This window comes from Scatophagus argus, chromosome 11, assembly GCF_020382885.2.
Source record: "Scatophagus argus isolate fScaArg1 chromosome 11, fScaArg1.pri, whole genome shotgun sequence".
Taxonomy (NCBI): Eukaryota; Metazoa; Chordata; class Actinopteri; family Scatophagidae; genus Scatophagus; species Scatophagus argus.
The window spans coordinates 11,015,077-11,030,921 of NC_058503.1; the positions used below are offsets into that span (position 1 = coordinate 11,015,077).

General features: G+C 38.2%; 1 protein-coding gene across 1 annotated transcript in view; it reads left to right on the top strand.

Moving 5' to 3' along the window:
- Window positions 1–15,845, top strand: part of LOC124067198 (glypican-6-like) — a 75,588-nt gene that overhangs the window by 35,067 nt on the left and 24,676 nt on the right. The window contains exon 4 of the mRNA XM_046404345.1: window positions 1,064–1,229. Coding sequence (XP_046260301.1) covers window positions 1,064–1,229 — 166 coding nt within the window. The remainder of the gene's footprint in view (window positions 1–1,063; window positions 1,230–15,845) is intronic.

A 15,845-nucleotide genomic window follows, 5' to 3' on the forward strand; every position in this document is an offset into this window, starting at 1 on the left:
CTATGAAAACCATCATGTTTGGCAAGTTGTGATACTTAGGTGGTTAGTTTTGGATTAAAATAGCCACATTCTGTGAAACCAATTCAAGCGCTCTATTAGTGCCGCAATTGATTGTTAAACTGGCTCATTATGTGGTGGCTTTGTACTCCCTTCAGATGCCCTCTGAATTTGAATGTGGCTAATAAATTTATTTAAATTTCACCCTAAAATATTCCTGTGTTTAAGACCATAAACCACTTGAAGGTGAACTGAGATACTGTCGTAGAAAAGATCCAGGAACACAGAAGTAAGACGTCTGTGTGAATGTTGTTTGTATGTCCAGAATTTGTTGTTTGTCTATGCATAATTGCTAAATCTGTCATTAAATTATGAATCCTGTTTTAGGAGAGCGTTGAATATCTGCCATAGATGTTTTAGACGAGTAACAAATACAGCAAAAACAGCATCAGAGGACAGAAAGTTGACACTAAAAGCTACAGTGAAGATAACCTCTTATAGCCCATTCTATTATTACTCTTATTACTTCCTTTTGAAGGTAGGACGAGGTACTAAAAGATTTATAAATTGCTCTGAAGTGAAAACACACTTAAGAAACGTTGTGTCAAATTAGTAGGTCACAAAGTAATAAGTAATATAGTAATAAGTAATAAAGTAATTCTGACTGATTAGTAGCTACATAAAAAAATTGTCTTTGTTTAATATTTGAAATTGAAATGCAGGTCAAATTGTTTGACACTGATCACACACACTGTAACTGAAGTGTTCGCAAATGCCGAGAAGTCTTGGTTTAGCAGGACGTCTCTCTTATCGCAGCTCTTGTGGCATTTCTGTGGAAACTGAAGATGGTATTCTGATTTGTGAACAACTCAACAATTAAGAATTCTTATTCATGGTGTGTTCAGGCAAACAAAGTTACATTAACTCAAAGGAAAATCAAAAATGACAGCGAATTAAATCCTCCTTAAATTAAATGTGAAATGAATGAGTGTGATTCAAATGAAAATGGGTTTTGAATGTCCAGGTGCTAACGTCTGCTGTCACACTTCTTTCTATGTTCTTGTAGGTAAGCAGCACTCCAGCGTGTATGCGAGCTCTGACCAAGATGCTCTACTGCCCTTTTTGTCAGGGCATGCCGGCAGTTAAACCGTGTAAGAACTACTGCCTGAATGTCATGAAAGGCTGTCTGGCCAATCAAGCTGATCTGGATCCAGAGTGGAACCTGTATATTGGTAAGTCTTTTCAAGCATTAATTCTTCACCTGGTTCTGCTGTTCTTTCTATCTATGTGTGTATGGCTCTACAGTATGGTTCTGCTCATGTGGTGGATATGAGGAAAAAACACATAGGAACACGCAACATCATATTAGCACTCACAATAATGAGACATCAGTAGATTACATTCTCAAGTTTACCATTACTAAACCACTACTACTTGAAACTTTTTGCTCTGTACAGAAGATACTATCAATCACATAATCTCTTAAACTGCATGTTTCTGACAGGCAAGCGACTGTATGATAAACAATGAGCTGGATGCAGTTTAAAACACTAGCTGCAAGCTGCGGACTGGAGTCTTTGATTGGGGGAGATTGACAGTAGCTTCAAGCGACTGTTTTACATTACCGGGAGAATCTGGATTCAATTTAATAACACAAATATTGCTTAATGTATCTTCACACCTTTTGTCTGTTATGCTTGTGAAAGAGTAAACACCTTGGTGTTGAAATGTAAGTGCTTTGGGCACTTTCAGGCTGATGTTTATCGGAAACAAAAGGCTGTAATAATAATCTGAATCGTATAAGAAACTGAAAATCAAACGTAAGCACCACTGAATGCTTAAAGTTGGCATTTAAATAATCCTGGCACTGAAAGATTTCCACTTTACAAACCTTCTATGGGAATTGAAGTTTGTCTGAAAGTTCACTTAGGTGTTGAGTTGCTTATAAGGTTCAAATAATTATGGCCTTTCTTTGCCTCCATAGGCTGGAGAGTTTGAATGTGTGTAATTCATGCTGCATTTTTCTTTCGTTGTCTTCAGAATTAATGGAAAAGGAGCAAAAATTTCAAACGATGGCTCAGGTCAAAATGTTTACCTTGTAAATCTGCAAGATTACAGAAATAGGTGTGCTATGTTGTCGAGTTTAACTTTCTATTTAAAGAAAGGTTACAACTGGTGCTGTATTCTTATCGTGATTTGACAACATCAGTTCCATTGACACACACTGGTCCCCCAGATAAGAAGGCGCTTTATTTGTCATTCTTTTATCAGCATTTTGCTGCATAAAAAAAAAAAAAAAGATTTTATTCATGGGATTCTGGTCTCCTGCTGGGCTAAATGGAGACTTGTAATAGGGCACAAGTGCACCGCGGGGAGTGTCAAGTTTTATGAGAAGAAGTTCAATGGGAACTTGTTCAGCTCAGAGGCAAAATGCACAACCATTAATGTACTATTTCTATATTTATTTTAATATTTCATAGAATGCGTTACACAGTCTCAGCAGCCTATAGTCACAGTAAACGTGACTAGGCTGCTGAGAGAAACAGAAGTTGTGGTTGCTCCTTGCTAGCCTGTGATAGATAAAAAAATTCCACAATACAAAAATTAAATATATATATATATATATATATGTGTGTGTGTGTGTGTGTGTAAACACTAATTGTTTTGTTACCTCTTGTTATATGCTGCATATATGAGCAAAGAAGCACTTTTGTCTGTTAGATGCAACTAGCTATCAGCTGGCAAAACCTTTAATGTTTTTGTTTCCAAAAGAATGTGTCTGAGATCCCAGCTTCCTGATCTAACATGGTTTTCTCTAAAAAAAATAATGTCATGCTCCCTGAGCAATCAAATCTTAGAAAGATTTGATCAAACCCCTTTTGAATTATCCACTCGCCCACATACTTCTTCCTCTAAAATATGTCTCATAACAAAAGCTAAAGATGCTCAAACTGCCTTTCAGTAGGACTTAAACTGATATTTGACCACTCTGTAGCAGTAAGACTCCCACCAGTAGAGCTCGTGTATGTTTTTTATTTTATTTATTTATTTTTTTTTATCTTGACAATTGTGTTAGCAGCAAATGCCTATTTACACATACCAGAGGATGTGTACCTGTACCTGGCAAATGTACCTGCAGTATTCACTATCCTTTTAAATCGATTTTTCCGAGAAGACTTGGGATTTTGTGTTTGGTGTGGTTGATTTTTTTTTTTTTTTTTTTTTTTTGGCACTTGGCCATTTTACGCTGGGCATGTAGCGTAGAACCAGCTTGTGTAAGCTTGTGACCTTGGAGCGGTAGCACAAAGTTTTGTGCCAGTCTTTGTATGAGCCGCTGGGGCTGTATGGACCAGCGAACCAAAACAATGAGCAACTCAAAGAGGGTGAAACTGCAAAAAGCTTCAGGGTGGAGGGTTGATTCTCAGTGGGATCAGCAGCACTACACAGCAACACAGTACAGAGAGTCATCTGATTTGGTGTTAATAATTAGAATATCTCTTAATGGAGCTTTTAAATAGATCTGATAAACAATTTGAGGACGAAGGTGAGGAATAATTGGTGCGTAAGGGAAAACAAAAGCAAGTCTTTTTCCCAGTGGATAAAATGCTATTATCAATGTCAAATTTTCTTCTTGTCTGTTTGTTTAAAGGCGTAACCTGTAGAATATTTTGGTTGCTCAACAAGAGAGGGAGAGGGAGAGAGTGAGTGTCCAGCAGTGGTCGAGTGAGCTGCGGTTAGCACAAACAAAGCAGTGAATCAGAGAAATAAAATGTTAGTTTCTCGCTGTTTCACATAAGCACACATAAACACACCCATCTCTCTGCAAAACCCTTGAGATTTTGTGTTTGCTCAGCCTGCCTGCATCTGTTTGTATAGCTGACACAGACCCAGACTCTTTTACGATGGACAGCGAGATGGAGACAGAGAACTTGGTCGCTGTGTTTTTACAGAGTCCTGACCTCGTGCTGTTATTGGCTACACAGAGGGCTGCACGAAGGCTCACGCCCAGAAACGTCCCGTCACAGCAAAACATTAAGAAAAGAAGGAAATAGAGACACAGTGCAGACACCACCACACACTTTCAGAAGGTCACAAGTTACGATTGAGAGAAATGACTTTTGTATCAGGCTGTACGTTTTACTCCACCTCCATCCGGGTTGCCTCACCTTTACCTGTGGGTACATGCATTCACTTATGTCGGTGTAGAAGCACATCTCTTTCACGAATGATTTATGGTGGCCGAATATATGTGTTCAACATGCATTGCAGCTGCAGAGTGGAGAGAGAAAGGACAAAACTGACAGATATCGACATGTGTTATCTGCAGGAACTTTCCTCTAAATGCAGGGGTGTTAATGACATTCGCCAAGTACTAAAAACCTGAAATAGCATATATGAAGGTTTCAGTACACTCAGTATGCTTTCTTGCACATTTTGACATTCTGAGATCTGTCATTTTGTCTTCCATTGCATCACTGTATTCTCACATGAGCATGGAGTAAAGCATGACCCATAAGTGGGAATACAAAACAAAGACTTCAGGGAGCTGAACACAGCAGAAGCACTGACTGGTGCAGACTCCAAGATACACAGAAGGCATCTGTAGTCCAGTTGGACATCTGATAGTATTTGAAGGAATTTTTCTAAAACTGTTTGTTAGATATACTGAGAAATATAGCTTGATGCCAGTTTAACTTTCAATATATATATACATCCCATAATGTTTCAAGCAATGATAATTTCAATATAATGAACACATATTTATTTATTTGAACTTCAGCTCAACTTTATGTAATACTGATTGTAGTTCACTGCACTTCTAAGTGAGCATTTTGAAAATGAATCATGATCATAATTACAGATTTTATTTTCTCACTCCAAATGATTGTACAATATGAGATCTGTCTGATAATTGAGCGCCTTCCATATGTTTTATAATTAACCTAAAGTTTATGCTTGACATATTAGACTACTGTATCTATTACAGCTTGGGGAAAGCAGTGTGTAGAGACACAGTGCACACATGTGTGACTAATTCAGTTTAGTTTTATTTCAGTTATATTTCATGGGATTCCTACTTATGGACATGGACATGGACATTGTCTCATGTTAGTTTAAAACTCTAATATAGAGCTCCTTCTGTCTTAATCAAGTCCTTAAAATAGCCACAGACTGCTATCTTTGACATGTTGGGGCATACTGTAAATTTGCATTGTGCTGACCTACTTCATTTAAGAATTGTGGTCTGTTTAAAATTCAAAAGAATTCAGGCAGAATTTGATAAAATGGCACATAAGAGTAGCTAAATGTATGCGTCAACCCTCAGAAAAGGCTCAAATGAAAGCTGAGAACAGGACAACGGGATATCTACATATGACGAAATGAATCTCAGTGTGTATTCACTTTGTACATTCCTTCATTTGTTCACACTGATCCATCTTAATTGTTTAACATTCAGTTTTTTAATAGTGCTTTGTATTGGTTTTATTAGTTCGTGTGATTAGGTTCAATTAAAATATATACCGTAAGTTTAGATGTATTTAAGTTTATTAAGTGAAACTGTCATATTAGCTCAAAACTTTATGGCTGAAATTTTATTTAGCTCACACTGCGTATCACTGGAACTGCCTCAACAGTTCATCACAGCGACATTCAGCACTCACACTGAGCACACTGAGCCTCCGACAATATTTTCCTCTTACTGAATTGCACTCAGACTATGGCAGTGTTAAAATCTGTTTGTATATTTCAGTGACATTTTTTTTTTTTCATTTAGCTGCATTATTGTTAAATCACTAAGGACATGTTAAGTGCAGAGTTGCAACGTCTATTCATTTATTCAAAAAATATTTGTAAGACCTATAAGAAAAATTAACAATTAATCAGCAATTTTGAAAAGAAAATAAGTCACATTATTGATTAACTGTAAGCAAAAAACTTAACAGTTCTGAAGCTGTAGCCTGTAGTAAATATTTCCTGCTTGTCTGTTTTGTATCTGGTAAACTTATTTTTGGGTTCAAGCCTGTTGGTTAAACAAAACAGGATATATCTGTGGAGATTCTCAGTCATCCAGGTCGTATTCACTCAAAGAGTTAAAGCAAGGCGTCTGGACTTGTGAAGATTAGGCTTGAAGACGCTTCGCTGCTAATCCAAGCAGCTTCATCAGCTCTGAAAAAACTGACTGGTGGGGAACAAATATATACACCTCAAAACAGGATATTTGAAGACATCACTTTGGACTGCAGGATATCGTCTTAGGCCTTCTTTTTTAACTGTTTTGTGACATTTTATCACCCAGACGATTAATCAAAATTGGTTCTGAAGACACACCTGTCACAGCTTATGTCAACAAGCAATCACCAAATTAAATAAAGCGACATCAGGCCATAACAGCATTAATGAGGGCTTCAGCAGGCTGAACAGTATGCTCATTTTTCCCATCAGTTTGTTTTTGGGTTTGTTTGCATGTATTGTAATGCTAATCTCCATCCATCTATATAAAAACCACTTATCCTCTTCAGGGTCATGTGGGTTGCCCGAGGGGCACCCTGGAATGCTTAAGTGAGATAACACATATAAACAGACATTCGCACTCACATTCACACCTACAGACGTTTAAAAGTCAGCATTTCACCTTAGCCGCATTCCTTTGGACTGCGTGAGAAAACCCACGCACAAACAGGGAGAGCACACACACTCTGTATGTGTCTCTGCTAATGTATTACAGTATATGCTATTGAGTACCAGTAAGATTGCACAGGCCAACCAAGTGTATTTCATTCCAACCATAAATGTCTAGACCTACTCCACTAACGAAGAATATAATTCATGCACGACTCCACTTGAATTTGCTAACTTTGAATTTCTGCCATTAATCCTGGAGCAACATTCATTCTGTTTTCATCAGGGTTTTTGTCAATTCCTTAGTTTGGATTAAAGGCCAGTTCTATGTCTGTTGGCTTTGACATTTCATGCTCATTATGGGATGAACGATTTTTAATTATCTTAAGGTCTAACCACAAAGACGGTAATGACTTGGCTCTTGGTGTTAAACTGTCAGGAAGGCTCCTTCATGTACAGCACAGACAGACAGATTACTACGCTGATATGAATCACCCTCTTCTCATAAATAACAGTCAATGATTATTACTGAGACATGACAGTTGACAGTCGTCTTCTCAGCTCGAACTGGGTTTTATCAGCTCACTGAAAAAGAATAAGAAGCTTTGGCTTGAGGGCTCAGAGAGGAACTGAGAGAAACACCTGAGAGTTGTGGCGCAGAGCCGGTACAGACTTGAAGCTAAGATATTCATCTTGATTCCTGTGGCATCCATTCAGACCAGCATCATATACCTGCTCCACTGACCAGAGAAGACAAGATATTGGTGAGGCGAAAATTAATCCAACCAAAGAGTGAGAAATCCCTAAAACCTAGAGGCTGTGCACCTGATAGCAACGATTTTTCCCCGACAACCCCTTCTCACTGAACGACTCCACTTGCAGGAAATAACACCTTCTGATTAAATAAATTCCGACTTGTGACAGAACCTGGTCCATAAAAGGCACCACATCACGTTAACCAAGGCCTGACCTTCATTTATCCATGAGGTGAGTTTGAAGCAGACAGGAGCGGTTGTGGCATCGCCAGAGGCAAGTTAAAACAGATGTGTGCTTGAAGAGCAGCTGTATATATTCCTCAGAAACAAGAAATGTTTCGAATTGTGCTAACGTGTGTTTGCCAGTTTTCTGCTTCTGTACTGCATTTTCACGGTGGAAGGAAAATAGTTCAGCTTTTAATTTTTCAATGTTTTGATTTGATTTTCCACTTTCTTTGAAAGGCCAATGTACCTAAATGCCATCCTCAATCACATCATCCCTTATTGAATGGATGTGATTAACAGTATGCATATGTACAATATCTTTTAGGTGTCTGCCAACAAACTTAGATCAAATCTTCCCTGTGTATTTTTTTGTTTTGCGTACCCCTTAGCAAGAGATTAATTAGACAAGTAAATAAAATATGACCAAGACATTTCACTTAAAGCACTCCAAAGGGCCAGTGTCAGTTATGCTGGTCTCACATTGCATTTGAAACTCATTTTCCTGTCCTGTTCCTGGAACTAATATAGGTTTAGTTCCAGAGCATCATCTCATTATTAATACTGATATGAAACACAATTGCTCATGCAGCAGCTAAATAGTTTCAGGAAACACAAGCTAAGTAGAGCTATAATGTCAGTGTGAAATCTGTATTTCTTCCTTTATGTTACACTGAATAAATTAAATCTAAATAAATCATACAGTAGATTAAATGGGCTCTGCTGAGTAGCAGCTCTCTAATTCATTTGTTCCCAGTGGAGGACAAATCCTTGTTGAACTCTGCTCATAAAGACAAGATTCGCCCAGGGCGTTTGTACATGCTGTTTATAGTATGTTTTTAAAAAGTATGTTGTATGTATTCTTTTCATAAATTCATTGCAAATGCCAGAATTTCACGTAGAAGCTTATTTGTAACAAAGGCTGTTTCCCTTGTCACTATGAGTTTATAATAGCAGCCCATGTGCAATCTGATTAGATTAAGAGTGGGATTAGATTTTAATTACATGAATTAGTTGAAGTATGGAGAACAGCTGTCAGTCTGTTTACCACACCTGAGAACTATACACTGAACGTAATCAGGGCCCAAGTCCCCTGGGATGTATGGACTATTAGGTATACATCACTGGATATCTGTTTTAAGATCATCGCTCTGACAGTGTTTACTTGTCTTCGTGTCTTCCGGTTGGATATTCTTTTTGTTAAAGAATGTTCTGAAGCAGGCTGTTTTTAACCATTTTTGATGCTATTTATCAGCCTGTCTGCACAAATGTCTTCCTCCTCTTCGGTCGTCTGAATCGTCATCGGTCTCATGCTGCAGTGATGAATACTGTCCCCTGCATTTTACTTGTTATGATTTTGTGTGTGTGTGTGTGTGTGTTGACAGGAAGTCGAAACCTGTGATCGAGCTTTTCCTTCCTCACTTTAACAATATTTGCGAATGGCTTGAAGTAATTCAGAAGTGAACTGGTTGACTCAGCTTTGTTTGCAATCTTGTTGCACTGGTGTTTACAGGCTGTTGTTGCTCTCTCTGGAGAGACGTATCACCACATTGGAAGTGATCTGCATCGATTCTGTCTGCTCATTTCTTTTTAATTAGGTGATTTGTTTCACTTGGTAACTGGAGCCAGCCACAACCTCATTGTTTATGAAAATTCAAGCCAGCGACATGTCCTTCCCTTTGTGAAAAATTCCTCATGAATAAAATATTGCGAAGAAAAATCTCCTGTAACACACTGTGTGTGGACAGCCCATTGTTGGAAGTCAGACCACACAAGTAGACCAACATATTTTCTGCTCACAAGGATGCTTGAAGACTTTTGAATTTTGTGCTTTTACCTGCATGAATTCAAATACTGATATATCTCACATCCATACACTTGACCATAATTAATGCAAGCTGACCATCCTTTCATACCCACAGCGGTTTCTGTTCAGCATAATTAAACTGAGTGTTATTAATGTTTAAAATAGATTCAACTGATAAAGGACAGAGGGCATATGAGTGGGTGAGTGAGAGAGCAAGTGCATTGACAGTGTAAAAACCTCTGTATTCAATACTTATGTAATATAATCAAGTATGGTACTACATTTGCAGACTTGAGTCACAGCCATCGATTTTCCTGTGATAGCGATATGAAATCAGGAGTGGAGGAAGTATTTACATAAGTACTATTAACAGAGTGTAAAAATACCCTTTTACACATGAAAGTCCTCCACTGAGAGGGTTACTCAAGAAAAAGTACCTAAGTACTAAATAAAAGTGCATGCAGACAGATGCCATCTGTGAGTGTTTAACTATTGTGTATATCTCATTACTATATCTTATTACATTATTACTGATACATTAACGTATAGGCATCATTGTCTTGTTAGCTGGTGGAAGCTGAAGTAAGTTCTAGCTGTTTTGTATAATACTATTTAATATTATTTTCATTAAGGTTTGATCTGGTCTGATTATTTTCTTGATTGACTGTTGTTTGTAGAAATTGAGAAAATAATGGTTTTCGGTGCATTTCAGAAAAATGACACTGTCTGACAAGTGATATTTTACTTGCTGTGTACACACTGTAGGGTATTTTCATTTGTAAGGACCCTGACAAGTCAACAGTCACCCATCGGCCATTTTTGGTGCCTTCGGCAAGCGTCTCTGGCCCCAGTGTTTGCAGTTTGTCCTGCACCATTGGCACTAGTCGACCCTTGTCGGCGGCTTTTCCGCTGACTGAGCATGTTGAAGAGAAATGGAAGTGAGGAAAGCAAGTGACTTTCCTTACTTGACTAAAGTCAAAAGGACATTAACAGAAAAGGCAACTTTTGATGGACAGATGCAGCTTTTAAAATCTGGTGCCATTTTGTTCCCCAACAAGGCTGTCTTAGTTTACATGAAATGCTTGTTTATGACTTGAAATAACTACTGACTAGCATGCAGTCACTGATTTATTTGATGGTCTCCAGAGCTCTTGATGAGACTCTGTGCCTCCTGTGTATTCTGTATCAACTATGTATTTGATGACCTCCAGGAAAAAGGGAGACAGAAAGCTGCCTTGCATCTGATGTGCGCAACAGTCATGATTGTGCAGTCAGAGACGCAGTAGATTTGAAATCAAAGAGCTTGAGCTCTAACAAACAGCATAATACAGTTTTTTATATGTAGCTGGCAAATCGTATCCATAGTCTTGCAATGCCTACAGCAAAAGCAAAGAAGTTTAACTGAACACTGATATGCAGACTTCATTGTCTTCACCTTGTATGGGGTCCAGTCTGTGAAATAATGTCATAATACCTCCAAACCAGCTGCATCCTCTCTTCTATTTGAGTTTATCTTTCCTCTGTGAATTTCCATCCGGGATAGATGCTTATGAATGGCGGTGATTTAGAACAGTGATGCCTAAAAGCCATTTTTACCCACACCTTTGGAGTTGAATGGATTTATAATGGTTGTTTGAACAGTCTAATCTTTGTGGCTTGTTTCACCACCCATGGGCAGAAAACACAAAGCTATATTGCAACAAAAAGATTCTGCCTTTAAATCTGAAAAAAAAAACAAACAAACAAAAAAACAAGATCTTGATATAAACTGTGAAATGTCAAATTAAAGATAAACTTTCTTGAATATAGATTACTGCTCTATTTATCACAATTTCATATAATACGTTGAACTTATTTGTGCAAACCATTCACACAAACCATTCGGTTGCACACAAGCTATCCTCTAAAAATAAGGCTTTTTCAAAAATGTTAGATAAATAAATTTAGTTTTTCTTAAAGCAGATATAATTTGTATTGTGATAAGAATAATGTATCAAAGGACAGTATGAAAGACGTGATTTCTAGTGATGAACCTACAGAAAATAATCACCTGAATCTGCTCAACACCAAACTGTTCGCTGTATCAACTTAGGTGATGATATGTCAATGTTGCAATAAAAACTTGTCCCTGTTGCCCCTTAGAGGCCAGAAAAATCAAACTAGTCCAGCACTAGTACAGCAGTCTGCGTTAAAAACACTGTAAAAGACGGGGACAAATGCACAGTCTGACGTACAACCACTTGTAAAACGTAGAACATTGATTTTGACTTTAAAGTTTTTGTACAGATATGAACAAGCGAGATGCAGCGTGTTGATATGTAAACTTTAGAGGTGCTGATTGGCAGACTTTATCATTGTTTGACAGCCCGACTAGCCGTTTCCCCCTGTTTAACTGACACAGATCAGAGTTGTATTGTTGTCATCCCCACTCCCCACCAGAAATCAAAACTGAAGTAGTTGTTTTTGGTTTTTTTTTTAATTTCACAAGCAAATGTGAGGCTTCAGCAGTCTGAGTTAGTCAAATCATGTGTGAATCTTTATCCTGGCAGTTTCAGCCACCACACAATGTTTCTCTGCTACATCTCAGCAAAGAAACACTGAGCAGAGAAAGAAAAGGATTTTGCACTGTAAAGCTTTTCATTTATTGTGGGAATCTACGACTGCTGAATTATTAAGATTATCCAGCTTAATTTGGTATATAGTTTCTACAATGAAACTGTTTTTGCTGTTTTTGTCCTTCCTAGTTTGATCTGAGTAAATAAAACCATCTTAATACATAAATATATATATATTACATTTCATTACATAACATGGCATTATATATTTTCTAGAAGATATTTCTGGCAGAATGTAAACAGCCTGTGCCAGCCATTATCTGTCTACAGAAGTCAAACAAATATTGTAGAACATATTGCGCTCTTTCACAAAGCAGCAGTGGGTGAACATTTCGCTCCTGCTCTGTTTTACGTGCAAAGGCATCAGTACCGACAACATTAATTTCCATTTTGTTGTATAGTTTTTTGCTTTCCTAACCACTCACAGCTACACGAAGATGCGGTTGAGTGGATCTAATTACACATTCACTTCCCACCTGCGCAATTACAAATCTGCAGGAAAAGAGAAATTTTGTAAAGAGAGATAAATTATTCTCTCTGGTGTCTTTATGAGCAGCGAGGCCTGTCATTGTCTTTGCTCTGAGCTACACCATTGTCTTTGCTGTCCAAATCACATCTGACTTTTGTGGCAGTGATGTGCTTTATGACATGTTCCTTTCACTAAGTACCAACAAGAAGGGAAGGAATCCTTTAGTGTAACGCAAAACAGCTGAAACACTACTTTCAGCATCTGCAGTCAGAAATTCCATGACATCTCAACCCTGTCATTAACAGCATAGGGTTTTGAATGCTGCTGCTGCTTAGTTTCATTAGCAGTGCAGTACAGTTCCTGCACTGTTCTAGTATGTGGCTTTTACGTTGATAGCCTTGTATACTGTTTAGTGTGCTGCAATTCTGTGGCAGTTCTGTGAAGTAATAATATATAGACTTATAATGTGAGTGTACAGAGTGTGATACGTTTTATTTAAACAAGACTAAGAGTCTAGTCATGCTAGGATGTCGCTGCAGTTGTATTTATGCATAGTGGTGCTTTGTGCTAAATGCTAGCTTTGGCATGCCAATGTGCTCACAGTGAAAATGCTTGCATAAGCTTGAGGAAAAGTCAGCAAAAGGTCGCCAACAAAAAAAAGAAAAAAGGGAAAACTTTGACCTGCTGTGGTGATCACCAGAATCAGTACTTTTCATCCTCTGGAAAAAAAATGAATTGCTATACCAAATTCCATTGCAATCCATCTGATATATTTCACTCTGGACCAAAATGATTGCCTAACTTATAGACCAGTATTGCCATCCATAGAGCCATGCCACTATGACAAAAAACCCTGTTAGACACAGGTCTCTATAAAAGCCCACTAAATTATATCATTTGCAGTGATAAGATTTGTCTCCAAGACTCCCATCATTTTCAAACATGCTGACGCTTGTGGGTGTTATGTTGTCACATTGTACAGCAAAGCAGAACAAGTTTAAGTTTAATATTTATCAGTATATTTGAGGTAAGACTGTTTCTAAAGCAGAGCGGGTCAGGAAGAGGCTGATTCTCCTCGTTCAGGCTGCATACAGGACTGAAGATCTGTATCACATTGTCCTCCAGACTTTGCATCTTGAAACCCTTATTTACTCCGTTTATTATGGTCACGACATGCTCTTTGTAATCCTCATTTCAGTACAGACTACTCTTGATATACAGCAAGCTGACCTTTTCGGTTACTGTCATTAGCAAGTCCCTGGAGGCAGACAGACGAAGATGAGAATTACCACCAGTTTGTCTCTGGTAGCGATGGAGAAATTCACTTTCTATATTATGTTTTTATAAAGCAAGAAATTATCCTTTTGAAAAAAGCTTTTAAGGTTTTGAAGGAAAGATGAATTCTTGATGGTCTGAGTGTGCTGTCTTAAAAGTTAAAGCTTTGTGCTGTGCGCAAGTATGTGTGTGCATGTATGTGTATGTTCAAGGACCTTTATGATCAGGACAGTATGACCAAGGAACAACATGCATTTTTTTCTTCACCATTCTTTTATACCGTTTCATATCGCAACCATTTGCTGGTTGACTGAACCACAGATGAGCTATGCTTTACAGAATCCAAATTACACCAGAGTCATTTTTCATTCTGAGGACCTCTTCACAGGCTAAGAGGCCTGTTCACTTCCCTTATTTGTCCTTGTCTGCCAGAGGTTGCCGCTGGCTGACATAGCCTGAATTTAAGTGAACATCAATCTTGATGAAGAGCCAGAACGCAAAATAATATTACCTCCTCAGATTTTCTTTAGCGGTTTATTAAGACAGCACAAATAAACATGTTTCACATCACAAACTGAAATATTAACTTCCAATATGAAAATAGATATTTGGATCACACTGTGGTTTAACCAAGGCACAGTATCAGTTATTGTTTTTAAAACCGCTTGGCTCCAAATAGGACAAGATGCATCTATTCGCAGGGCTGTGTCATGAAGATAAAAAGATCTCCTTCAAGCTGGCCAGTGGCCTATCACAATGCTGCAGAAGTGATGCAGGGAAAATTTGGCTCAGAGTGGCAGCCATGCCACAGTGGACTGGACTTCATGCACTCCCAGTAAATGAGAGTCATTAATTCTCCATTCAGGTAGAGTTTCTCCACTTGTGGTGCAGGAGCCCCTCTTCCTCTGGGACAAAACTGTACCCCGGCCTGACTCAACCCAATCAGCACCACTTCTCGTTTTCCTGTGCTCTTATTTCTCTCTCTCCCTCATCTCCATGCGCTCTCTCACAGTTATATATGAAGACAAAGATCCAAGCTCCCTCTGTCTGTTGAGCCAATCTGATAAATTGCAGATAAGTTGCCATTGTTGGGAAAGATTGCCATCGTCCCTGAACCTGGAGGCACTCTTCCATTCTGTTATTATGAAATATGAGTTGATCCCAGTTGGCTCCCTTGACCTAAATTTTAAATTTTTGCACTTTTTGAATTTATGTTTTTTTGTGTGTGTGTTTGTCATAAAGTAAGGAAACATACCTGAGGCAGTTGAATGAATTTACATCATAAACAGATTAAACAGCGAGCTGCATGGCAATGCCAATTTCAGATTATTCTCAAGAAAGAACAGTAAAAGAAAGAAGCCTGTCTTAATTGCAGTTTAGTGTCACGAAACACACAACAACTCATCAGTGCCAGTAGACAAGCAAATGTTTTTTGTTGTTTGATTGTTCTGCTGGTGCAGGTGTCATCTACACTAAGAGCATATGGTTGCACAGTGGTGCGATTGAAGTACTACTGTAGAAACCCATTTGGCACTGATATAGTCTGTATATTAAAATCTCAGCGGGCATCACAGGCTATTTACAATCCACAGTGTAAACAAACAGAAGAGCTCTTCAAAGGCTTCGACTTTGACATAATTGGAAAGGAAATGGAGCCAGAGCTGAGCTAATGTTTCTCAGCTCTTTCCTATGCCATTAGTGATCTCAGGTCCCAGAAGAATGAATAGCTGGACAGGCCTGCTATCAAAGAAACCACATATAATTTGTACATTTCCCCCCTTTTTCAAGTACAATATTTTCTCTAATTTTCTTTGTCTTTAGCTGACTTTTACATAATATATTGGTTTCTTTTTTTCAGTTTATTCTCAGATGTGTTTTGACACAGTTTTTGTCACTGCTTTTTGGTCTGTTCTCTGGAATAGTATGTGTGCATTCACAGTTTGAGAATAAATTATACCATTCTCCTGTGATGGGTGGGATGGTGGGAGCAGCAAGCCAAAAGAAAAATATAAAATCTTATCAAAAACAACAACGTGCTGCATGTCGGATGTTAGTGCAGATTAAATAAACTGTTAAGGTGGTCA